General features: G+C 35.4%; 1 protein-coding gene across 1 annotated transcript in view; it reads left to right on the top strand.

Moving 5' to 3' along the window:
- CCDC7 (coiled-coil domain containing 7) overlaps nucleotides 1-27,080 on the top strand; it is a 255,469-nt gene that overhangs the window by 96,396 nt on the left and 131,993 nt on the right. Inside the window, exons 16-17 of the mRNA XM_067030362.1 lie at nucleotides 11,507-11,752; nucleotides 12,630-12,702. Of these exons, the coding sequence (XP_066886463.1) occupies nucleotides 11,507-11,752; nucleotides 12,630-12,702 (319 nt within the window). The remainder of the gene's footprint in view (nucleotides 1-11,506; nucleotides 11,753-12,629; nucleotides 12,703-27,080) is intronic.

Genomic DNA, 27,080 nt, shown 5'->3' with positions numbered 1-27,080 from the left:
CTGTGTTTCTTTTAGAAGTTTTATAGTTTCATGTTTTACATTCAAGTCTTTACATTCGTTTGGAGTTAATTTTTTTGAATGGTGTAAGAAAGTGGTCCAGTTTCATTCTTTGCATGTGGTTTTCCAGTTTCCCAACACCATTTATCAGAGAGACGGTCCTTTCTCCATTATATATTCTTGGCTCCTTCATCATAAATTGATTGACCATAGATGTGTGGGTTTATTTCTGGGCTCTCTACTCTGTTCCCTTGATTGATGTCTGTTTTTCCCCCCATATCATACTGTTTCAATTTCCATAGCTTTGTAATATCGTTTGAAGTCAGGGCACATGATGCCTCCAGCTTTGTTCTTTCTCAAGATTGCTTTGACTATTCAGGGTCTTTTGTGGTTCCGTACAAATTTTAGGATTGTTTGTTCTATTTCTTTGAATATGCCATTCAAAATTTGATAAGGAATGCCTAGAACCTGATGATTGTTTTCAGTACTATGGACATTTTAACAATAGTAATTCCTCCAATCCATGAGCATGGAATATCTTTCCACTTGTTTGTGTCTTGTGCCATCAAGGACATATAGTTTTCAGTGTACAGGTCTTTCACCTCCTTTGTTAAATGTATTCTTAGCTATTTTATTCTTTTTGATGCAATTGTAAGTGGCATTGTTTTCTTAAGTTCTCTTTTGGATAGTTCATTTTTATTGTATAGGAATGCAATAGATTTTTGTTAATCAGTTTTGTATCCTGCAACTTTATTTATAGTTTTAACAGTTTTTTGGTAGTCTTTATCATGTCATCTGCAAATAGTGACAGATTTATTTTCTCCTTTCCAATATAGATGCCTTTTATTATTATTATTATTATTATTTTGCCAAATTGCTGTGGCTAGGACTTCCAATAATATGTTTGATTAAAGTGGCAGGAGTGGGCATCCTTTTCTTCTTCCTGATCGTAGAGGAATTGCTTTCGGCTTTTCATCTTTGTGTATTACATTATCTGTAGGTTTGTTATACATGGCCTATTTTTTGTTGAGTATGTTTCCTCTGTACCCACTTTGTTGAGAGTTTTTGTCATAAATAAATGTTGAATTTTGTAAAATTATTTTTCTTTTACAGCTATTGAGATGATCATACAACATTTGTTCTTCATTTTGTTAACGTGGTATATCACATTGATTGATTTGTAGATATTGAACCATTTCTGCAGCACTGGTAGAAATCTCTCTTGCTCGTGATGTATGATCCTTTTAATAGATTGTTGTATCAGTTTGCTAACATTTTGTTGAGGATTTTTGCATCTATGTGATTAAGGGATGTTTGTCTGTAATTTTCTTCTCTTGTGGTGACCTTGTCTGGTTTTGGTATCAGAGTAATGCTGGTCTTGTAAAACGAGTTTGGAGATATTTCCTCCTCTTCTGTTGTTTGGACGAGTTTGAGAAAGATTGGTATTAATTCTTCTGTGGATATTTGATGGAATTCACCAGGGAAGTGTCCTGGTCCTGGACTTTTGTTTGTAAGGAGTTTTATTTATTTATTTATTTTCTTAAACATCTTTATTGGAGTATAATGCTTTACAGTGGTGTGTTAGTTTCTTCTGTATAACAAAGTAAATCAACTATATGTGTACATATATCCCAAAATCTCCTCCCTCTTGCATCTGCCTCCCACCCTCCCTATCCCACCCCTCTAGGTGGACACAAAGCACCGAGCTGATCTCCATATGCTATGCGGCTGCTTCCCACTAGCTATCTGTTTTACATTTGGTAGTGTATATATGTCCATGCCACTCTCTCACTTTGTCTCAGCTTACCTTTCCCCCTCCATGTGTCCTCAAGTCCATCCTCTTTGTCTGCATCTTTATTCCTGCATCTTTACTGTTGACAATTTCTCTGCTTTCAGTAAAAGTATCTGGATTTGAAGAAATCACTGTGAACGAACACTGGAAAATCTGATAGGTTCCAGGGAAAATGATCATTAGCTTTGTAAATGTACTGAATGTGAGGTTAAACTTAGTAGCAAGAACCCACAAGGCTATTTTCTTTTTTATACTGTTACTTGTATGTATTTATTGTAACAGCATGTACTCTCTGTAGAACATTTAAAATATTCAGAAAATAGCAAGAAAAGAATAAATATCCCTAACAATGCCAATTTCCAGAGATAATAAATAAAATTATGGATTCATTATCCTTAATAGTAGTAATCAGTCTGTTCAATTTTTCTTTCTTCATGATTCAGTCTTAGAAGGTTGTATATTGTAGTAATTTATGAATTTATTCTTGATTGTCCATACTGCTGGTGTATAATTGTCATAGTAGTCCCTTTGGATCCTTTGTATCTCTGTGATATCAGTTGTCATGTTTCCTCTTTTATTTCTGATTTTATTTATTTGAGCCTTTTATCTTTTTTTCTTTGTGAGTCTAGCTAATTGTTTGTCATTTTTGTTTATCTTTTCAAAGAACCAGTTCTTGGTTTTATTGATTATTTTTCAGTCATTTCTTTTGACTCCATTTCACTTATTTCCGATGTGATCTTTGTTATTTCCTTTCTTCTATAAAACTTGGGCTTTGTTCTTCTTTTCCTCAGAGTGTAAATTTATGTTACTTATTTGAAATTTTTCTTATTTGTGAGTTAGGCATTTATTACTATGAACTTTCCTCTTAAAACTGCTTTCATTGCATCCCCTATATTTCAGTATGTTGTATATCCATTTTCTTTTGTCTCAAGGTACTATTTTAATTTTGGTTCTGATTTCTTTCTTGACCCATTGGTTGTTTAATAGCATGTTTAATCTTTACATATTTGTAAATTTTCCAGTTTTCTTCTTGTAATTTATTTTTATTTTCATAATATTGTGGTTGGAAAAGAAACTTAATATGATTTTACTCTAATCCTAAATTTGTTAAAACTTGTCTTGTGGCCTAACATGTAATCTATCCTGGAGAATGTTCTGTGTGCACTTGAGAAGAATTGGTATCCTGTTTCTTTTGAATGGAATGTTCTGTATATATTTGTTAAGTTAACTTGATCTAATATGTCATTTAAAGACAATGCTTTCTTATTGATTTTCAGTTTGGATGATCTATTCATTAATGTAAGTAGGGTATTAAAGTCTCCTATTATTGTATTGCTATATATTTCTCCCTTTAGGTCAATTAATAGTTGGTTTATATATTTGTTGCTCCTATATTGCTTGCATAATATTACATCCTCTTGTTGGGTTGACCCCTTTATCATTATGTAATACTCTTCTTTGTCTCTTGTTATGGTTTCTGTTTCAAATTTTGTCTGATAGAAGTATAGCTACTCTAGCTTTCTTTTGGTTTCCACTTGCATGGAATAATCCTTTTCCCATCCCTTCACTGTCTGTGTCTTATTTCTCTTTCCCTCTTCCTTTGTGGTTTGCTTTCTTTAGTGGTATGTTTAGATTCACGTCTTATCATCTTTTGTGTATCTACTGTAGGTTTTTGCATGGTGGTTACCTTGAGGCTTTCATGTAACAAGTTATATTTATAACAGTCTATTTTAAGTTGATAACAACTTCAGTTTAAATACATTAAATACATTCTAAAGCTCTACATTTTTACTCTCCATGGCCATGGTGGATGGCCATGTTTCATGTTTTGGATGTCACATTTTACATCTTTTTGTCTTGTGTATTTCTTAACTAATTATTGTGGTTGCAGTTATTTTTACTGCTTTTGACTTCTGACTTTCACACTAACTTTATAAATGATTCATTCACTACGTTTACTATATATTTACCTTTGCCAGTGACATTTACACTTTCACATGTTTTCTTGTTACTAATTAGCACCCTTTCTTTTTAGCTTAAAGAAGGTTTCTTGTTAGTATTGTTTAGTGGTGATGAGCTCCATTGCTTTTTGCTTGTCTGGAAAACTCTTTATCTCTATTTCAATTCTGAACAAAGATGTTGCCAGGTAGAGTATTGGATGGGAATCTTTTTCTTTCAGCACTTGGAGTATATCACAACACTCTATTCTGGCCTGTGATGTTTCTGTTGAAAAATATGCTGATTTCTTTTTTTTTTCTTTTTCTTTTGTTTTAATTTTTTGGCCACACCATGCAGCATGCAGGATCTTAGTTCCCTGACCAGGGATCGAACCCATACCCCCTGCAGTGGAAGCACAGAATGGAGTCTTAACCACTGGACTGCCAGGGAAGTCCATATGCTGACTGTTTAATGGAGGTGCCCTGTTGCTTTTTTTTTCTTTCTTGCTGTTTTTAAAATTATCTCTTTGTCCTTAACTTTTGACATTTTAATTATAACATGTCCTGGTGTGGATCTCTTTGAGTCCAGTTTATTTTGAATTCTCTGGCCTTCCTGGATCTGGATGTCTGTTTCTTTCCCCAGCTTAGGGAAGTTTTGTACCCATTATTTCCTCAAAAACGCTTTCTGCTTTTTCTGTCTCTTTCTTCTGGGTATCCTATAATGTGACTGTTAGTCCACTTGATGTTGTCCTGTTAGTCCCTTAAGCTATCTTCACTTAAAAATTTTTTTTTAATTTTTGCTGCTCTGACTAGGTGGGTTCTTGTGCCCTGTCTGAGTTCTCTTATCCTTTCTGCTGCTTCATCTAGTCTGCTCTTGAATCCCTCTAGTATATTTTTCTGTTAAGTTATTATATTCTTTAGTTCTCTGGCTTCTTTTTTTTAATTTTTATTTTTTAAAATTTATTTTATTGAAGTATATAGTAAGTCCCTTACATACGAACGAGTTCTGTTCCAAAAGCATGTTCGTGAGTCCAGTTCATTGGTATAAGTCCAGGAAAGTTAGCCTAGGTACCCAACTAACACAATTGTCTATATAGTACTGTACTGTAATAGGTTTATAATACTTTTCACGCAAATAATACATAAAAAACAAACACAAAAACATTTTTAATCTTATAGTACAGTGCCTTGAAAAGTACAGTAGAACAGTACAACAGCTGGCATCGAGTGAACAGGCAAGAAGAGTTATAGACCGAAGGAGGGAGTGAAGGTGGGAGATGGTAGAGCTGAAGGATCATCAGAAATAGGAGAAGGAGAGCAAGCTGCAGCTTCCCTCACGCCTGACGTTGGTGACACAGGTTCTGGTTCCTTGCTAGATTCAAGTCTACCTACCCTCTTGAAAAAAGGTTTCAGTGATGTCTGGTTAGTAGCTCTTTTTTTCTTGTCATAGATGACATGGTAGCTCTGGATTGCATTCTGAATGGCTGCTGCAACCTTCATGTGTACTGTTCTACATTCAGGTCCTATGCCTCAAAAACTAACATTGCTTCCTCAAGTAAAGAAAATCCCTTTGCCATTTCCTGCATTGTGAATCTCTTCAGTTCTTCAGTTACTTCTTCTTGTCACTCCACTCTCTCAATTATTTTCACTTTTGTTTCCATTATTATTGCTTGGTACTTCTTAGCAGTACCAGCTACATCACCACTGCTTTTACACTTGCTTCCGGACATCCTGGGCTTGAAATAAAGATACTGTACTACTGTACTCTGTATAGTACTGTAAAGTAAAGTACACAAAAGCACAACCACTCGTAGAGGATGCACGCACATGACAGTGTACACCAGACGTGAACTAACTTACATGATTGGACATGTGAACACATGTTCACATCTTTGAAAGTTCTCAATTTAAAGGTTCATATGTAGGGGACTTACTGTAATTGATTTACAATGTGTTAATTTCTGCTGTACAGCACAGTGATTCAGTTATACGTGTGTATGTGTGTGCGTGTGTATGTATGTATGTATATATATATATATATACATACATACACACGCACACACATGCACACAAGCACATACATTCTTTTTCATATTCTCTTCCATTATACTTTATCACAGGATGTTGAATGTAGTTCCCTGGGCTATAAATTAGGACCTTGTGGTTTATCCATTCTGTATAATTTATCCCTCCCCTACCCTCTTTCCCCTCTGGTAACCATGTTTGTTTTCAGTCTCTGTGAGTCTGTTTCTGTTTTGTAGGTAAGTTCATTTGTGTCACATTTTAGATTCCACATATAAGTGATATCATATGGTATGTCTTTCTCTTTCTGACTTCACTTAATGTGATAATCTCTAGGTCCATCCATGTTGTTGCAAATGGCATTATTTCATTCTTTTTTATGGCTGAGTAATATTCCATTGTATGTATGTACCACATCTTCTATATCCATTCAGTTGTTGATGGACATTTAGGTTGTTTCCATGTATTGGCTATTGTGAGTAGTGCTGCTGTGAACATAGGGGTGCATGTATCTCTTTGAATTATAATTTTGTCCAGATATACCCAGGAGTGTTATTGCTGGATCACCTGGCAACTCTATTCTTAGTTTTTTGAGGAACCTCCATACTGTTTTCCATAGTGGCTTCACGAGTATACATTCCCACCAACAGTGTAGGAGGATTCCCTTTTCTCCACACCCTCTCCAGAATTTGTTATTTGTAGATATTTTTACTGATGGCCATTCTGACCAGTGTGAGGTGGTACCTCATTGTAGTTTTGATTACCTTTCTCTAATTATTAGAGAAGTTAGCTCTATGACTTCTGTTTGGATTTTTCTTACATTTTCTTTCTCTTTGTTGAAGTTCTTACTGTGTTCCATTCTTCTTAGTTTGGTGAGCATATTATTACTACCATTACTCTGAACTCTTTCTCAGGTATTACTTATCAATGTTTCATTAGTGTTTTTTCTGTCTATTTAAAATTGAAGTATAGTTGGTTTACAGTATTGTATTAGTTTCAGATGTACAACATAGTGATTTAATATTTTTATAGATCATAATCCATTTAAAGTTATTATAAAACATTGGCTATATTTCCTTGTACTATACAGTGTATCCTTGTTGCTTATCTATTTTATACATAGTGGTTTGTATCTCTGAATGTTATTTTTGTTTGGTTGGCCTTGTGTAAGGTGACCTTTTCATTCAACCCTGCCTTAGGTCTGGGTTGTCTCTCAAACCTTTGTTGTTGTCCAAGCAGCCTATTTTAGTTGTAATAATTCTCAGTCATTGAGGGTGTTCCTAGACCAGTCAGTGCCTTAGAGGGGAGATCTCATTCCTAGATTCAGGCTGATTTGAAGTGAGACCCTCCGCTAATAGCTTTTAAAGGATGCAAATATGTACAGTCCCATGTGACTGCAAGTGTAAGCCCTGCTGGCCCCCAGAACTGGGCAAACTGGAGGTGTCCTGAGCAGCAGTCAAAAAATTGGGGTTCCAGACGAGTGTACAGGCTCCTTTCTGTGAGATACTGTTGCTGACCAGTGTCCTTGGACTCTTTAATGAATAGAAATTGATCAGGTCAGACAAGAAATTGAGGCAAGGTTTTATTGGGACTCATGCTGCAGCATGAGGGAGTAGAAACAAGTCCATGTGGTCTAATGTAGTGGTGGTGTAATGTGTAATCTAAGTCAGTGTTTCCATATTGATTTTCTGTCTGGATCGTCTGTCCATTGATGTAAGTGGGATGTTAAAGTCCCCTACTGTTATTGTGTTACTGCCAAGTTCTCTCTTTATGTTTATTAATATTTGCTTTATGTATTTAGGTGCTCCTGTGTTGGGTGCATATATATTTACAATTGTTTTATCTTCTTGGATTGATCCCTTTATCATTATTTAATACCCTTCTTTGTTTCTTGTTATAATCTCTAAGTCTCTTTATTTTTGATATAAGTATTGTTACCCCAGCTTTCTTTTGCTTTCCATTTTAAATGGAATACCTTTTTACATCCCCTCACTTTCAGTCTGTTGTATGTCTTAGATCTGAAGTGAGTCTCTTGTAGGCACCATATATATATATATATATAGTTTTTGTATCCATTCAGTCACTCTGTGTCTTTTGATTGGGGCATTTATTCTGTTTACATTTAGTGCAATTATTGATTAGTATGTTCTTATTGCCATTTTGTTAATTGTTTTGGATTTGGTTTTGTAGGTCTTTTTTCCCCTTTCTTCTTTTGTTCTCTTGTGATTTGATGACAATCTTTAATGTCATGTTTGGATTCTTTTCTCTTTTTGTGTGTGTGTCTATAATAGGTTTTTGTTTTGAGGTTACCATGAGATTTATATATAGGAATCTCTCAATATATATATGATTATTTTCAATTTCTGATTTCTTAATTTCAAATGAATTTTAACAACCCTGTATTTTTACTTCCTTTCCCCCATGATTACTGTTTTTGACATCATCTTTTACATCTTTTGTTTTGTGTATCCCTTAACTGCTTATTGTGAATATAGATGATTTTACTACTTTTGTCTTTTAACCTTCCTACTAACTTTGTATGTGGTTGATTTACTACCTTTACTGTATATTTGCCTTTAACAATGAGCTTTTTCCTTTTGTACTTCCTATGTTTCTAGTTGTTGCCTTTTCTTTTTCACATAGAGAAGTTCCCTTAACATTTCTTAAAACGCTAGCTTGGTGATGCTGAACTCTTTGCTTTTACCTGATTGTAAAACTTTTGCTCTCTCCATCAAATCTGAAAGAAAGCCTTGTGGGGTAGAGCATTTCTTGTTGTAGGTTTTCCCTTTCATCATTTAAAATATACCATGCCACTCCCATATGACCTATAGAGTTTCTGCTGAAAAGTTAGCTGATAGACTTATAGGAGTTGCCTTGTACCTAACTTGTTGCTTTTCCCTTGCTTTTAATATTCTCTCTTCATCTTATATTTTCTCATTTTAATTACAGTGTGTCTTGGTGTGGTCCTCTTTGGGATGATTGTGTTTGGGACTCTCTGTGCTTCCTGGACCTTGATGTCCATTTCATTTCCCAGGCTAAGGAAGTTTTCAGCTATTATGTCTTCTATTATGTCCTCTGCCCTTTTTTCTCTCTTCTCCTTCAGGGATGCCTCTAATGCCAATGCTATAGACTTGATGTTGTCTCAGAGGTCTTTTAAACTGTCTTAATTCCTTTTTTATTTTTTCTTTTCAGCTTCAGTGATTTTCATTATTCCTTTTCCAGCTCACTGTTCCATTTCTCTGTATCATTTAATCTCCTATTGATTCCTTGTAGTGTATTTTTAATTTTAGGTATTGTATTTTTCAGCTCTGTTTGGTTCTTCTTTTTATCTTCTAACGTTGTTAAACTTCTCACTGTGTTCATTCTTCTCCCAAGTTGTTTGATTATTTTCATGATTATTACCTTGAACTTTTTGTTGGGTAGATTGCCTATTTCCATTTAACTTAGTTCTTCTTCTGGGACTTTATCTTGTTCCTTCGTTTGGAACATGTTACTCTGTTGCCTCATATTGCCTAATTTTCTGTTTTTCTTTCTGTGTATCTTGGAGACGGAGCCTTTTGTAGGAGACGTCCTATGCATCCCAGCAGCACACTCCCCTCTGGTCACCAGAGCTGTCTGTTCTAGGAGTGACCCCTATGTGGGCAGGCTGACTACCACTACCATGAGTAGTCTCCTAGGTGTGGCTGGGCCCTGGTCTGGTTGGTTGCCAGGCCTTGCCATGTATGGAGGCTCTCAGCCATTGGTTGACAGGGCTGAGACATGAGGTAGCTGGCTGTGGAACCCTGTGGGCTCTTAGGGCTAGTCCTGGCCCACTGATTGGCAGAGCTGTGTTCTGGGGTGGATGTTTGCTGAGCTGGTATTCCCAGATCTAGTGTCAGCCTGCTTCCATGTGGGGCTGGTTCCTGACAGGGCTGGCTGAGGGGTCCAAAGTATCTCATAACTGGTGTTGGCCTGTTGGTGGATGGCACCAGCTCTTGGGGTCCTGGGGCTGGTGTCAGTGTGCTGGTAGGCAGGTCTGGGGCCCAAGGTGTCCTAGGGTTAGTGCTGGCTCACTGGTGGGCAGAGCTGAATCCTGGGTAAGTCCTGGGTCTCTGGCTGTAGGTCCCTGGGAGTCCCAAAGCTGGTGTTTACCCACTGGTAGGTTGGGCTAGATCCCAGAGCCACTGGCTATGGAGCCCATGGTGTCCCAGTGCTGGTGTTGGCCTGCTGGTGAGTAGGTCCAGGGCCCAGGGGGTTGCAGCACAGGTGCTGGCCTCCTGGTGGGAAGCTGAATCCTGATAAGGTAGGCTGCAGGGTTGTGATGATCCTGGGCTGGCATTTGCCCACTGGTGGTGTGGGTCAGGACTCAAGGGATCCCAGGGCTGGTACCCACCCACCAGTGTGTGAATCCACATCCTGGGCCTAGTTCTGACCCACTGGTAGGTCCTGGTGTCTCTGGCTGTTGGACCTAAGGGTACCAGAAGTGGTATCAGACTGCTGATGGGCAGGGCTGGTTCATGACATAGCTAGCTGTAAGGTCTGGAGTGTCCTGAAGCTTGTTTCAGTCTGGTGGTGGTTGGGGCCAGGTGTCTGGGCAGCTGGCTGATGGGCCTGAGGTGGCTAATACCTGGTGTTCGTCTGCTAGTGGGTGAGGCTGGGACCCAGGGGGTCCCAGGGCTGTTGCCTGCCTGTTGGTGGGTGGGCTGGGTCCTACCATGGCAGGCTGCAGGCTGCAGTGGTCCTGGGGCTGGTGTCTGCCTGCTGGTGGGTAGGGCTATGTCCCAGGGTGGCTGTGGGCTCAGGGCATCTTAAGGCAGCTAGTGGGTATGTCCCTGCCTGGCTAGTTGCTTGGCCTGAGAACCTTGGTTCTGGTTCTGATGGACTGGTGGCCGGGGCTGGGTACCAGTGCTAATAAGCTAGAGGGAGTATTCCAAAGTGACATTTGTTCTACAAGTGTCCATGTGGTAGAAAGAGTTCCCCAAAATGGCTGACACCAGTTGATGTGTCCCCATGGGAGCTCCAGTTGCTCTGGTAGGCTCTCCAAGATCAGCAGGTGGATCTGACCCAGGCTCCTTTCAAATTATTGCTTCTACCATGACTCCTGGACCACCTGAGATGGCCTTTAAGAGTAGAGTCTCTATTTCCCATAGCCTTGTGACTTTCCCGAAAGTAAGCCCCATTGACCATCAAAGCCAAATATTCTGGGGGCTTGTCTTCTTGGTGTAGGGCTCCTGGGCTGGGAAGCCCAGTGTGGGGCTTGGACCTCCCGTTTCTTAGGGATAACCTCTGCCATTGTAATTATCCTCCCATTGTGGGTTACTCACTTGAGGCTATGGATCTTGACTTTACTGTGACTCCACCCCCTCTCACCTGTCTTGTTGTGGTTCCTTCTTTATATCTTTAGTAGAAGATCTTTTCTGCTAATCATCCAGTTTTTCTCATCAATGGTGGTTCTGTAAATAGTTGTCATTTTTAGCGTGCCCATTAGAGGAGGTGAGCTCAGGGTGTTCCTACTCTGCCATCTTGGCCAAGCTGAGCCTCTGTGTACCTTTTAAAACCCAGGAGATATATTATCCTTAGCCTGTTATCTAGCATCAATTTCACATTTGTATTACTATTAGTGAATAATTATAATTGCTTATTTAATATTCTTATAAATTATGAAAATGATTCTTTAGTTACAAATAAATGTTGTTCATATAATCTAATAGCAGATGTTTTGTAATTCTAAAGCTCAGAGAAGGAAAGAGCTAGCCCTGCTATTTCAGATCTTTCACAGATCCTCAAGTCTCAAGATGGATCACCTTTTTTAAACACTTCAAATGAAATTTTAACTGATGAAGATCTGTCCCATCTACTTTCATCAAAGACCCATGATAAATCACTTACAAGAATATTATTGAGCAAAGAAATTCAAGATTCACAGTCTGTTGGAACATTGCTTCAAGGGAATGAAACAGTGACAGCATCATTCATTTTACCCCCTGTTGTTAAAATAAAGACTCTGGGTACTGACATCTCAAAGGTAAGATACAGTACAATAACTTGAAAGCTATTTATTTTAATTGCTATACTCCTTCAATATTTTAAATAAATGTTAATTTAAAACATCAGTATTTTCTTATTTAAGTGGAATAAAAAGTTTGCCTTTTGATACAACCTGTTTTATATTTAGAATTTTTAAGTAATATTTGGGAATCAAAGTAATATTTTAATGTAAAAGTTCCAATGTATACCAACAAAGAATTTGTGGCTTATATTATAGTTTTAATGATAAATTAAAAGATATTCAATTTCTAACTGAGACAGGGAAATTTTAATTTCAGTTTCATCTACAAAAATGATTCTTATACATTAAGGTATTTGTGAAAGCATAGTCGTTTTGAAATAATTTTATATGCCTTAAACAAGCCCTAGAAAATTATTAGAATTGCCTTTGTTAAAATACTATTTAATTAGAAAATTTTTATTTTAAAATTTTGGGGAAAAGGGAAATGATAAAATGGCTGTACATGTTTAACATATATTCACAATATTTTTTATCATATGCTATTAAAGTGGCCTTATAAAAATAATTTTTTAAAGCCATTTGAGTTTCTCTAGAGGTTGAATCAGGTGAAAATATAAATCTAAACTAGAATCATAATAAAAAATTATTAACATGATATATTTGGAATATTTATGAGGAAGAATCACAATATTGCTTGGTGGGTCCCTTCACACCATTAAGTGTTCCCAAATGTCTCTCGGATCCATTAATTGTTCTCATTTTAAAATTTGATACATTCAGGAAATAATGAAAAGTAAAATGTTGCTGTAATGACATTGTAGATATAAAAGAAGGTAATTAGAGTTCTAAGATGTATAATTTGTAATTACTTATTTTAACTTTTGTAACGAAGGCTGATATTTTAGAAGAGAATTTACGAAGTAAGATTAAAAAACAAACTTATGAAGAAGCAAGAGAATTTCAAGGTAAAAAGATTTTCTGTTTTGTAAGATAAAAATGTTAATGATTGTGTGTTCCCGTATTATAAGTAAATGAAGTGAGAACATTACTAAATGTAGAAATAACTTTCTAGACAGTCATGAGATAATATACAAATATATTGACCAATACGTAAAAATTAATTTGGTGAGTTAACATATTACTCAGTCTATCTTAACTAAAATTTTTGTAAAGGGAAGTGATAGCTTTGTCTCAACCAAATAACAGTATATGGCATTATAAATTCTTAACATAATATTATACCAAAAGTTCATCAGGGTATAAGCAGGAAAAAAGATGATTTGTGTTATAAATAAGTAATATTTTAGCTAAGTTTTTTTGGTGTTTGATATATAATATATTTTTTTTAATGTAAGTTTATTCTTCTTTTCCAACATGTACAGCTTTTATAACCAACCCATGTCTTATTGCATTGGCCGGAACTTCCAAAATCAAATTAAATGGTTGTGATGTAGAGTGCAGGAGTATCACTCTTCTTTTGTGCTTTGAACTGAGAGTGCCTCTACACTTTCACCTGTGCTGATTGGTTATCTGAGATAAATATTTTTTATTATGGTCAGGATATTTTCTTTTGTTCAGAGTTTATTAAGAATTTTTAACCAGCAGTTGAACTCATTTTAATCAGTTGACAAAAATTTTTTTCATTGTGGTAAAGTATACATAACATTGACATTTTAATCATCTTTAAATATACAATTCAATGGCATTAATTGCATTCACAGTGTTGTGCAACCATCACTATGTCTATTTCATCACCCCCCAAAAAAACCTTGTTAAATGACAACTCTCATTCCTGCCTCCTTCCAGCCCCTGGTAACCTCAAACTTACTTTCTGTCTCTATGGATTTGCCTATTATGTTTCATATAAGTGGAATCATATATTTGTCCTTTTGTGCCTAGCCTGTTTCACTTAGCATAATATTTTCAAGGTTCACCCACATTATAGCATGTGTCAGAATTTCATTTCTTTATATGGCTGAGTAATATTTCATTGTATGTACATACCACACTTTGTTTATCCATTTATCTGCTGATGGACATTTAGGTTGTTTCCACTTTTGGCTATTGTGAATAATGCTACAATGAACATGGTGTATGGTATCTGTTTAAATCTCTGTTTTCAGTTGTTTGGGTAGGAGTGTATTTGCTGGATCATAAGATAATTCTAGGTTTAGCTTTTTGAGCAACTGCACAACTGTTTTCCACAGTGGCTGACCCATTTTATGTTCCCAGTAGCAATGTACAATGGAACACATCCTTGCCAACACTTGTTTTCCTTTTTGTTTAAATTATGGTTATTCTAGTAGGTATGAAATGTATCTCTTTGTAATTTTGATTCAGATTTATTTAATTACTAAAGATGTTAAGCATCTCTTTTTGTGCTTATTGGTAATCTGTATATCTTCTTTGGAAAAAATGTCTATACAACTCCTTCACCCATTTTTTTTAAGTGGGTTGTTTGTCTTTTGTTGCTGAATTGTAGAGGTTCTTTATATATTCTGGGTATTAAACCTTTATCAGATACATGGTTTGCAAATCTCTTCTCTGGTAAAGTTCTGTAGCTTCCTGATTTCAGAGAGCAGGCCAAGTCAGCAGCTGGGGTCACTGGGGGTAGGTCTCACTGCAGTGACAGCTCCAGCCCCAGGGAGGAGTTGCAGTGGCATGAACTCCAGTCATCTCTGTCAGCTGGCTTCTGTGTTGGTGAAGGCTGTGGGGTTCCTTTCATATCCATGGTGGTGAGACTTGCTGGGTTTCTCCTGCTCTTATTTTCCCTATGGGGTGAAAACCCTCTCAGGGTATTCCTCTAGGCACTGTGCTGCTCTGGATTGGGGATGTGGTGATGCAGGTAAAATGCTGCCTACATTTTTCTGTGCAGCCATCCTTGGTTTTTGAGCTCCATGGGGTTTCTGCTGCTGCTTTGTTGGAGTCTGGAGCTTTCCCAGAGCTGTTTTTGTTGGTTTATAATTATTTATTTATTTGTGTTGTTGTTTTTGTTGGGAAGATGAGGGTTGAGACCTCTTAGCCCTCCATCTTGCTGACATCACCTTCCCAGTCAGTGTTTTTTTTTTTAATAGTTTCTTTTACTCTGTTGGGAATTACCATCAGTTCACTGACAACGTCCATCTTTTCCTTTAAATCCATGATCATATTTATAATAGCTTTTTTCAAAGTCCTTTTTGGCTAATTCCAATATTTGCATAATCTCTGGATCTGTTTCTATTAACTTTTTTCCCTGGTTTGGGGTCATATTTTCCTATGTGCATGTCTAGTATTTTTTAAATTATTATTACATGTTGCTTACTATGGATTCTATTATTTTAAACTCTCAATAATGTTTTCTTTTTTTTGAAGAATACTGTTTTTAGTTTTTGAAGGTATTTAACTTACTTGTGGCTCAGCTTTGTCCTGTTGAAGCTTGGTTTGGGGCTTTGTTAGTCCATGCCTAGACTAGTCCTTTCTTTAGGGCTAGAGTAGCCCTACTCCTAAAAAGTGGCCTTTTTGAACTCTAAGCTAAGCATTTTGGATATTAACAAGGTTTCTCCACTCTGAATAATTGGAACCCCAGTGTCTCCCATCACTGTGCAATATCTGTAAACTCCACTCAGCCCTCAGCTCCAAAATAATTTATTTTTTCCAGACTTTATTCTGTTTTGTATTGTTTGTGGGCAATTTAGTGTTTTCCCAAAGACTCAAAGGACTTTATGCAAATTTCAAGCGCTCTATGCTTATACCTTTCTATATGGTACCCTGTTCCACAAATTGTTTACCATATTAGACCCAAACCTTGATCTCTGTCTCTTTTCAGTGAGATCCTTTTCCTATATTTGAGCTGTACTTATCTGTACTACTAGGAATGCACCCTGAGAAGACCACCAAGATGAATAATGTGTTTCTCTGATCCAAGGGATCACAGTCTTGTGGTGTTTCCACTGCCCAAAAGCATTTGCTTTCTATATTTTCTCTAGATTCAGTTTTCATAGATCATTGATTTATCACAGTTTGTACACTTAGCCTTTGTAGTTCACTGTACACATACTGAAAAGGAACATATGTACATTCACGCACACACATACACACACCTGCTAGAATTTTTATTGAGATTGCATTTTTAAAAAATAAATATTTATTTATTTATTTTTGGCTGCATTGGGTCTTCATTACTGTGTGTGGGCTTTCTCTAGTTGTGGTGAGTGGGGACTACTCTTTGTTGTGGTGTGTGGACTTCTCATTGCAGTGGCTCTCTTGTTGTGGAGCATGAGCTGTAGGTGCGTGGGCTTCAGTAGTTGTGGCACGTGGGCTCAGCAGTTGTGGCTTGCGGGCTCTAGAGCACCAGCTCAGTAGTTGTGGTGCACAGGCTTAGTTGCTCCAGGACATGTGGGATCTTCCTGGATCAGGGCTCAAACTTGTGTCCGCTGCATTGGCAGGTGGCTTCTTAACCACTGTGCCACCAGGGAAGTCCGAGATTGCATTTTTTAAATACACACACACACACACACACACACTCACACACACACACACAAACACACACACACATTGGAGAGGATTGATACCTTTTCAGTACTAATTATTCCAACCCATAAACATGATACATATCTCTATGTCTATACTTTTTTTTTTTTTTTTTTTGCGGTACGCGGGCCTCTCACTGTTGTGGCCTCTCCCATTGCAGAGCACAGGCTCCGGACGCGCAGGCTCAGCGGCCATGGCTCACCGGCCTAGCCGCTCCGTGGCATGTGGGATCTTCCCAGACCGGGGCATGAACCCGTGTCCCCTGCATCGGCAGGCGGACTCAACCACTGCGCCACCAGGGAAGCCCCTATACTTTTTTAAAAACTTCTCTCAGTAATAATTTATACTTTTCCCTGTGGAAGAATGCATATTTACTAGAAAAGAGGAACATTTTCTAACTGTAAAATGGTAAATTCAACTGGAGTACCCCTAAATTTATATGCAACCAAGAATACAGCTTCAAAATATATAAAGCAAAATGGAATAGAACCAAAAGGAGAAATAGAAGATCCATAATTACAGCTGGAGATTTTAACAGACTTCTCTGTAAAGAAAAAGAAGAATTGAACAACAAGATTGTCAAACATACATATACACATATTAAACATATACTGGATCATAAAGCAAGGATCAAGAAATGTCAGAGGATTAAAGTCATGTACACTGTCTTATGACCAGAGTACAATAAATCTAGAAACTAATAACACAAATTTAGCTGTGTCCACTTTATCTGATATTAGTAGAACCACACCAACTTTGTTTTAGTTAGTATTAGTATGATAAATCCCTTTGCATGAATAGAATAAAGTTTAAGTGATGCTGTATGTCTTTTTCATGGCTCTGTTGGAGCTTGCTCAGTCTTGAGAAGCTAAAGTCACAAGAAGGCCACATATAGGTCCTCTTATCAATAGTCCCAGCTGAGGCAGACATGTGAGTGGTTCAGTCTCTAGCTCACATCGTCCTTTCAGTCACAAAAGTTTTATTTTGATGAAGTCCAATTTATCTGTGTTTTTATTAGTCACATAGAATTTTGGTGCCACATGCAAGAAACTATTGCCTAACCTAAGGTCATAAAAATTTACTCATATTTTCTTCTAGGAGTAGTATAATTTTAACTCACTTTTATGTCTATACAGTGTGAGTTGTATATAATGTGACACTGGAGTCCAACTTCATTCTTTTACATGTGGATATTCACTTGTTCCCATCACCATTGGCTGAGAAGACTATTCTATCCCCACTGATTTTTCTTTTGGAAAATCAGTTGATCATAAATGTGAGAGTTTATTTCTGAACTCAGTTCCATTCTATCAATATATATGCAATAGTAAGTTTTTAAATTGGAAAGTGGGAGTTCTCCAACTTTTTTATTCTTATTCAAGATTGTTTTGGGTACTCTAGGTCCCTTAAGTTTCCAGTTGGGTTTTAGTATCACCTTATCAATTTCTGCAAAATAGCCATCTGGGATTTTGATAGGGATTAAATTGAGTCTGTAGATTATTTGGAGTATATTGTGCCCTTAACAATATTAAGTCTAATAATCCATAACCAGGAATTGTCTTTCCATTTATTATATCTTATTTAATTACTTTCAATGATGTTTTGTCATTTTCAGTGTACAAGTCTTACACTTATTTTGTTAAATGTATTCTTAAGTGTTTTATTGATTTTGATACTATTGTAAATTTAATCGTTTTTCTTAATTTTATTTCCGACTATTTCTTGCTAGTGTGTTGAAGTACAACTAAATTTGTATATTCATCTTATCTCTAACTTTTGCTGAATTTATTATACAAATAGGTTTTGGTTTTATTGAGTGTGTGTGTATGTGTATATTCCTTAGATATTCTCTATGTGATTTTTTAAATTGTTATTCTCTTCTCTATTTTATTTATTTTTGCTCTAGTCTTTATTATTTGCTTCCTTCTGCTTGCTTTGGGTTTACTTTGTTTGCTGATGGTGGTCTCTTTTCTTTTCAAAATAAGAGGTATCTGAAGCTATACGTTCTTTTGTAAGCATCACTTTATCTGCATCCCATAAATTTTGGTATGACATGTTTTTGTTTTCTTTCATCTCGAACTATTTTCTAGTTCCCTTGTGATTTCTTTTTCATTGGTCATTTAGGAGTGTGTTGTTTAATTTTCACTGATTTGTGAATTTCCTTAATCTCCTTCTATTATTGATTTCTAATGTCATTCCACAGGGGTTAAAGAACATAGTTTATATGATGTCAAACCTATTAAATTTATTGAGGTTTGATTTATGGCCTAGCATATTGTATATCTTGGAGAATGTTCCATATGCGTGCGAGAAGAGCACGTGTTCAGTTTTTGTTGGATGGAATGTTCTCTAGAAATCTATAGACCTCTACAGAGCTCTAGTTAATTTACAGTGTTGTTCAATTATTCTGTTTCCTTCTTGATCTTAGTTGCTTTGTCCATTATTTAAATTGGGGGTATTGAAGCCTCCAAATATTATTGTTGAAATGTCTGTCTGTAATTGCATATGGTGGGTCATGAAATACCACAACAAGATTTTGGCCTGGAGCTGGACTCCTCAATATACATACACAAATATAGATATACACATATTCATATACATATATACTTACATAAACATACATGCATATACACATAGATATATTTAGAAATCATGGGTCCTCATGAATGTCTTCAGTTCCAGTCCATCTCCTCAGGTCTTTTTTCTTTCCTCTGCTTTTTATATGTATGTCGTTTCTTCTACAGTGTGTACTTGACTGAACAACATCAACAACGTTTATTCATTTGATATATCCTATAGTGCTGCTAAATTTGTTTCAGAATTATTTGCAGTTTTACTTTCCTTTTATTATTTTGTTGATTTAAGTTTATTTGGGGGGGCAATATATACAACAGTAATGTACTTCCCAAAGTCTAAGTGTGCAAAAGGTATACAGTTATCCCTTGGTATCCACAAGGGATTGGTTCCAGGACCCTCCTAGATACCAAAATCCAGAGATGCTCAAGTCCCTAATATAAAATGGTGTTCAATTCGCATATAACATATGCACATCCTCCCAAATACTTTAAATCATCTCTAGATTTCTTATAGTAACTACTACAATGTGAATGCTATGCAAATAGTTGTAAATACAATGGAACTATTATGTAAATAGTTGCTGGCACATGGCAAATTAAAATTTTCCTTTTTGGAACTTTCTGAAATTTTTTTCTGAATATTTGCAATCTGTATTTGATTGAATCTGCAGATGTGGAACCCGCAGATACAGAAGGCCAACAGTACTTAGAGAAATATCATTCCTTCTGTACTCCTCAGTCCTCCTGTCACCCCCTTGAAGGTAACTAAGTATATTGTTTTCTGATTTATCTTCCTTGTGTTTCATTTTGTAAAGATAAGTGCCTATTTTTGTCCACTTTTTCGCCCTTATTTCCCATTTGTTCTTACTCAAAAGGTAACATACTACATATCCTTTTTTTCATTTAACATTATGTCCTGGAAATGATAAAATAGTTTAAAACACAACCCCATTAAAACTGTTCTCACAATTTTCATGTCAGATCTAGCGTCATGGTAATTTAATTATAATTTTATAAAAATGAGAGAAAATGCTGCTGTGTATATGTTTTAAATCTAGAGATTTCACAGTAGATCTGTTTTTTTTATTTAGTAGACTAAAACGTATCTCTTTATGTAGCTCCTGATAAAGAATCAGATGAAAATCTTCTACTTGAGAATGAAGCAGTGCCAAAAACTAACACACAAATGTTGAAACTAAGAACTTCTACAACAAACAGACGCAATGGTAAGAATGATAATTTTATAGATCTTTAAATTATTTGAAGTTAAGTTCATCAAAAGATCTTTTTTCTTTGGTTTTCTTTAAATAATGGATAAAGCAACTAAGATCAAGGTGGAAACAGAATAATTGAACAACACTATATAGATGTTTGTACGTATATATTTTTCAGAAATTTTACACCTTGATGTAAGTGTGAATACCCTAAGATAACTAGAAAACTAAAATGAAACCTTTGATACCTTTTGTTTGCTATATGCATGGTCAGTGACTACTATGTAACAAGAGTGCCTCCACACACACTCATGAAAACTACCCACACAAATTTCTCATTTCACTTCCAGGGTCTGTTTAAATATATAGTTCACTGCTGTAGCTTTGCAGTCCTCTTCCTTTAATGTTGCACAAATTTGAAGAAACTTTGCTGATTACTTGGTATATCCAGAAGTTTTATAATAGATCCATTTTTCTACTTAGCATTTCTTATAACTCAGCCAAAGGATATGCTGTCTATTCAAGATCAATTGCCTGAGGACATTGCTTTAATTTTAAAAGACCAGTCTCAAATTAATGATGGAGCTACAGGAAGTGACAGTTTTGATAGTAAGTAATTAATTTAAAATCTTGAAAATTATTTTCAATTAAATTCAGGAGAGCTTTGCTCCGTAGTTCATGAATATATCTACAACCATTTTGTTCATTGGTGATTTATCTGTGTGTTCTATAATTCCTGAGTTGGATGGGTTAAATTTCCTACTATGATGATGGATTTCTCTGTTTCTTCTTATGTTGTGTCAAGTTTTGTCTTGTATCTTATGACTCTTTATCATTAACATTCATATAAATTTAAAATTAATAATTTTCCTAGAGGACAGACCCTTTTGGCCTAATAAAGGGACCTACTTTATAATTTTTATAGTTTTTGTTTGTTTTTTTTCGCCTTGAAAAGCTACCATGCCTGCTATTAAGGTGGCTCCAACTTCTGGCTGGAATTTGCATGACACATTTTTTTCTGTCCTGTTGCTTTAACATTTTTGTATCATTATGATTTTTCTGTATCTCTAGTATGACGCTTATAGCTGTGTATTTTTCAAATTCAGTCTGGTATCTTTGTCTTTTAATTAGCACTCATAATCACACTTCATCAAATTTTGGTATTTTGAGATTTAAGTTACATTTTCTTTGTGCTTCCTGTTCTTACTGTCTGATAAGTATCTTTTACTCTCTCTTCTGTATATTTTTATATCATTACATTTTTTTTTCTTAGACATATCTGATACCTCAAATTTTAACTTTATTCTAAAGTGTGAATATACCAATAAAACTAAATAATATTTTAAATAATTAATATTAACCAATATTGAATTATTATTAATTTTACATTATTGATAACTCTCAGTATCTAAACAGTAACAAGACTGATTCTATTTGCAGAAGTGAAAAATGTAGTCACATGTGTTTATTCTTCAATAGATAGTCTCTTTTAATAGTTATTACCACAAAGTATGGTCTGCTTATATTAAGAAAGAGACAAAATATTGTTGGGTAATTAACATATTGTATACAGTACTTACACAACCGATCTGGTTCTCTAGTGCATTTAAAAGTCTTATAGCTCAGAGTATGGATGAAGTATCAGATGAAAATATTTTGCGTAATACCTGGAGCTGCTAGAAAGAAAAACTTCAGTAGTAAATATGATCATTATAAAAATTATTAAATTATTTTAATTGAATTAATTGATTTTAATTGAATTAAGTGGTTCATGAATATGTAGCCTGATATGCCTTACAAATATCACTGTTAAGTTTTTTAAAATTATTTAAATTTTTTACTTCTCAGTTTCCTTGAATTTTTTGTTGATTCTACCATTTACTGAAACATGCATGTTGAATTCTTTTGCTATGATTTTGGATTTATCTATTTCTTCTTGTATTACTGGCCTCTTTATACCGTGGGTGTTATCAGGTGTATACTATTTTTTTAAAGTACATATTTCTGGTGAACTCAACTTTTTATTTTTATTAGAGACCATCTTAATCTTTGGTAAGGTTCTTTGACTTAAATTCTGTTTTGTCTGACATTGACATAACTATAGCAGATTTATTTTGATTAATATATGCATACATATCTTTTTTCATCTATTTACTTTCCACCTTTCTGTATCATTGAGCTTTGGTGTGTTGTATCTTATAAATAGTTTATAGTTAGATTGTTTATAAATACAGTGTGACTTTCTTGTCTGTTCCTAGAACATGGAATCTGTCTGTAATCATTAAAACTATTGATATATTGGATTTAAATATTCTGGGGTACTTTCTGTTTTTTCCCACCTAATCCATTTTTCATTTTCAGTTATGTTGAATCATTATTTTTGTTTATTCCATTTTGAAAATCAGTCTTATGTTTTGAAATGTGAGAACTTAAAAAATGTGAATATGCTTAGAAAAATGAAGTGTACCTTCAACTTTCAAAGCATGTATATGAAATAACAGAGAGCCTACATGTGCTTTCAGTAAAAACACTCTCATGGTTACATTTAACCTCATAGTCCAGTCTTATTTTTTGATCATTTAAAAAATTGTAGTCGTTAGCTTAAATTGTTATAAACATGAATGGAAACTTTAGGTGGTACTTAGTATATCTCAATAGTTTAGAGGCTTTACAATAAAAGTTTCATGTTTTAGTGGATTCAAAGCTTCTTTTCTTATAGCTGAGAAAGTGAATATCAGCTGAAAATATTTCACCTGAATATAAAGTTTTAACCTCAAAAATTCCATCTCAAATTAAGAATCTTGCAAGTTCTAGAAAACTCTTTTTGACAGTTTGACTGTGATATGTGGATGTGTGGATCTCATTGAGTGTGCTTTACTTTGGTTTTGTTGAGGATTAATGTTTTTCATAATATTGGGGAAGTTAATGATCGTTATTTCTTCACAAATTCTTTCCCTCCTTTTCTCTCCTTTTCCCATTATACATATATTGATACTCTTGTTTCCACTAATCTCTGAGGCTCTGTTCATTTTTCATTCTTTTTTCTTTCTCATCCTCAGACTGTATAATCTCAATTTACCTGTGCTTAGTTTCACTGATTCTCTGCCTTTTTAACCCTTTTGATTCTCTCTTTCCATTTCAGTTATTGTTCTTTCAATTCCAGAATTTTTAAAATTCTTTTAAAAGGTTTCTATCATGTTATTGATATTGTCTGATGGTGAGATATAATTTCTATACTTTCCTTTAATTCTTTAGACATAGTTTCCTTTAGTTATTGGAACTTTATTTTTATTTTATTCTTTTGCGGTACGGGGGCCTCTCACTGTTGTGGCCTCTCCCGTTGTGGAGCACAGGCTCTGGATGTGCAGGCTCAGCAGCCATGGCTCATGGGCCCAGCCGCTCCACGGCATGTGGGATCCTCCCGGACCGGGGCACGAACCCATGTCCCCTGCATCAGCAGGCGGACTCTCAACCACTGCGCCACCAGGGAAGCCCTGGAACATATTTTTAAAAGCTCATTTAAAATCTTTGTCTAGTAAGTTCAGTGTCTGGGCTTCCTCATTGAGAGTTTCTTTTGACTGCTTTTATTTGGTTCTGTGTACTGGCCACTCTCTTGTTTCTTTGCATGTCTCATATAAATTTTTGATTGAAGACTATATATTTAAATATAATATGCAACTATGGAAATCAGATTACTTCTCTTCCCTGGAGTTTGTTTTTTTAATTTATTTGATTGTCTAGTAAGTTTATTGGACTAGACTGTAAAGGCTGTATTCTTCATTGTATGTGGCCACTGAAGTCTCTGCATAGTTAGCATAGTAGTCAGATAATGATTGGACAGAGATTTTCTTAAGTGTAATGAAATCTCTCTGCCCCTGTTGAGAGGCTTCTGTTATTTTAATGACTCTGTCAATTGTATTGTTAATTATAAGCACAATGTTTTACAGCAGATATCTAGAACATTTTTATCTTGCATACCTGAAACTATACTTACTGAACAGCAACTTTCCATTTCCCCCTTCTTCCAGCCCATGGCAACCACCATTCTACTCTTTGGTTAGGAGTTTGTCTACTTTAATACCTCATATAAGTGGAATCCTGCAGTATTCTTCTGTGACAGGCTTATTTCACATAACATAATGTTCGAGAGGTTCACCTATGTTGTCACTTATAACAGGATTTCCTTCTTTTTTTTTTTTTTTTTTTCTGCACCACACGGCATGTGGGATCTGGCATGTGGCATCTTAGTTCCCTGACCAGGGATTGAACCCATGCCCCCTGCAGTGGAAGCACAGAGTCTTAACCACTGGACCGCCAGGGAAGTCCCATGGATATCCTTCTTTTTAAAGAGTGAATAATATGCCATTGTATGTATGTACCACACTTTCTTTATCCATTCACCACTGATGGATGTTTAGGCTGCTTCCCCATCTTGGCTATTGTGAATAATGCTGCAATGAACATGAGAGAACAAATATCTTATTGATCCTGGTTTCAGTTCCTCTGGATATTATACAGAAAAGTAGGATTGCTGGATTGTATGGTAGTTATTAATTTTTTGAGGTACCTCTGTACCGTTTCCCATAGTGCCTATACCCTTGTACATTCCCACCATCAGTGTACATCCTCACTACCATTTATCTTTCATTTTTTTGATCATAGCCATCCAAACAAGTGTGAGGTGATATCTCATTGTGGTTTATTTTCATTTCCCTGATGATTAGTGTTGTTGAGCACCTTCTTAAATACCTATTGGTCATTTCTATCTCTTCTCTGGAAAAATGTCTATTCAGGTCCTTTGCCCATTTTTTATCAGGTCGTTTTATTGTTGTTTAGTTTTAAGAGTTGCTTATATATATTTTGGAATTAACCCCTTATTACATATATGTGGTTTGCAAATATTTTTCCCATGCCATACATTGACTTTTCACTCTTTTTATCATTTACCTTGCTGTGCTGAGCTTTTTAGTTTGGTTCCACTTGTTGATTTTTGCTTTTGTTGCCTGTATTTTTGATATCATATCCAAGAAATCGTTGCCAAGACCAACATCATAAAGCTTTTCTCCTGTGGTTTTTTTCTAGGAGTTTTATAGTTATTTGTTTCACATTTAAGTTTTTAATCCATTTTGAGTTTATTTTTTTGGTACGGGTCCAATTTCATTCTTTTTCTTGTGGATTTACAGTTTTCCCAACATCATTTCTTTAAAAGCCTATCCTTTCCCCATTGTGTATTATTGGCACCTTTGTCACTGATCAGTTGACTATATGTGCATGAGTTTATTTTTTAGCTATTTTCTTCTATTGGCCTGTGTGTCTGCTGTTATGCCAGTATCAACTGTTTTAATTACCATAACTGTAATGTGTTTTGAAGTCAGGAAATGTGATCAAGATTGTTCTGGCTATTCAGGATACTTACCCTTCCACGTGAATTTTAGGATTGTTTTTCTGTTTCTGTTTTAAAAATGCCATTGGGATTTTGATAGGGATTGCATTGAATCTGTAGATCTCTTTGTGTAGAATGGCCATTTTAACAATATTAAGTCTTCTGATCCATAAAAATGAGATGTATTTTCATTTGTGTTTTCTTTATTTCACCATTTTTAAAAAATTTTAGTGTGTAAGCCTTTCACCTTCTTAGCTAAGCTTATTTCTAAGGATGTTATTCCTTTTGATGATAATGTAAATGGGATTGTTTCTTAATTTCCTTTTCAGATTGTGCATTGTTAGTGTCTGGAAATACCATTGATTTTTGTATGTTGATTTTGAATCCTACATCTTTACTGAATTTGTTTACTACCTCCAGAGTTTTTTGTGGTGTTCATGTCATCTGTGAATAGAGATAGTTTTACTTCTTCCTTTCTTATTTGAATGCCTTTTATATATCTTCATTGACTAATTGCTCTGGCTAGGACTTCCACTACTGAGTTGATTGGCATGGCAAGAATGGACATTCTTGCCATGCTTTTAATCTCTGAGGAAAAGCTTTTAGTTTTTCACCATTGAGTCTGATGTTAGCTTTGGGCTTTTCCCTTATAGCATCCATTATGTTGAAATTTTCTTCTGTTACTGGTTTGTTGAGTGTTTTTATCATGCAAGATTGCAGAATTTTTTTCAAATTTTTTTTGTATCTGATAATCATGTGATTTTTTTTGAGGCTGGCTAACACAATGACTATATAACAATTTACTAATTTTTTATTGAGGTAAAATTGGTATATAACATTATACGTTTCAGGTGTACTACATTGTGATTCAACATCTGTGTTCATTACCAAGTGATTGTTACCAAAAGTCTAGTTACCTGCCATCACCATACACTTGACTCCCTTCAGACATTTCACCCACACCTTATCCCCCTTCCCCTCTGATAACTACCATCTGTTCTCTGTGTTTGTGAGGTTATTTTTGTTTTTATTTGTTCGTTTGTTTTAGATTCCACATATCAGTGAAATCATATTATTTTTGTTTTTCACTTCTGACATATTTCATTTAACATACTACCCTCAAGGTCTATATTGTGGCACATAGCAAGATTTCATTCTTTTTTATGGCTGAGTAGTATTCCATTGTCTATCTATATAAACCACATATTCTGTATCCATCTATCCATTGATGGACAATTTAGGTTGTTTCTGTATCTTCGCTATTGTAAATAATGGTGCTATGAACATCAGGGTGCATATATCTTTTCATATAGTGATTTTTGTATTCTTCAGATAAACACCCAGAGATGGAATTACTGTTTCATATGGTAGTTTTATTTTTAATTTTTTTGAGGAATATCCATACTCTTTCCCATGGTGGCTGTACCAGTTTACATTACCACCAGTACTGCCCAAGTATTCCCTTTTCTCCATATCCTTACCAGCACTTGTTATTTCTTGTCTTTTGGTAATTGTTATACTAAGAAGTGTGAGGTGGTATCTCATTGTGGTTTTGGTTTGCATTTCCCTCCCGTTTGGTGAAATTGAGCATCTTTTCATGTATCTGTTGGCCATCTGTATGTCTTCTTTGGAAAAATGTCTATAGAGACCCTCTGTTCATT

This window comes from Kogia breviceps, chromosome 3 (genome assembly GCF_026419965.1).
Source record: "Kogia breviceps isolate mKogBre1 chromosome 3, mKogBre1 haplotype 1, whole genome shotgun sequence".
NCBI lineage: Eukaryota > Metazoa > Chordata > Mammalia > Artiodactyla > Physeteridae > Kogia > Kogia breviceps.
Note: the sequence above shows the minus strand (reverse complement) of the source record. Positions and strands in the feature narration are given on the sequence as shown.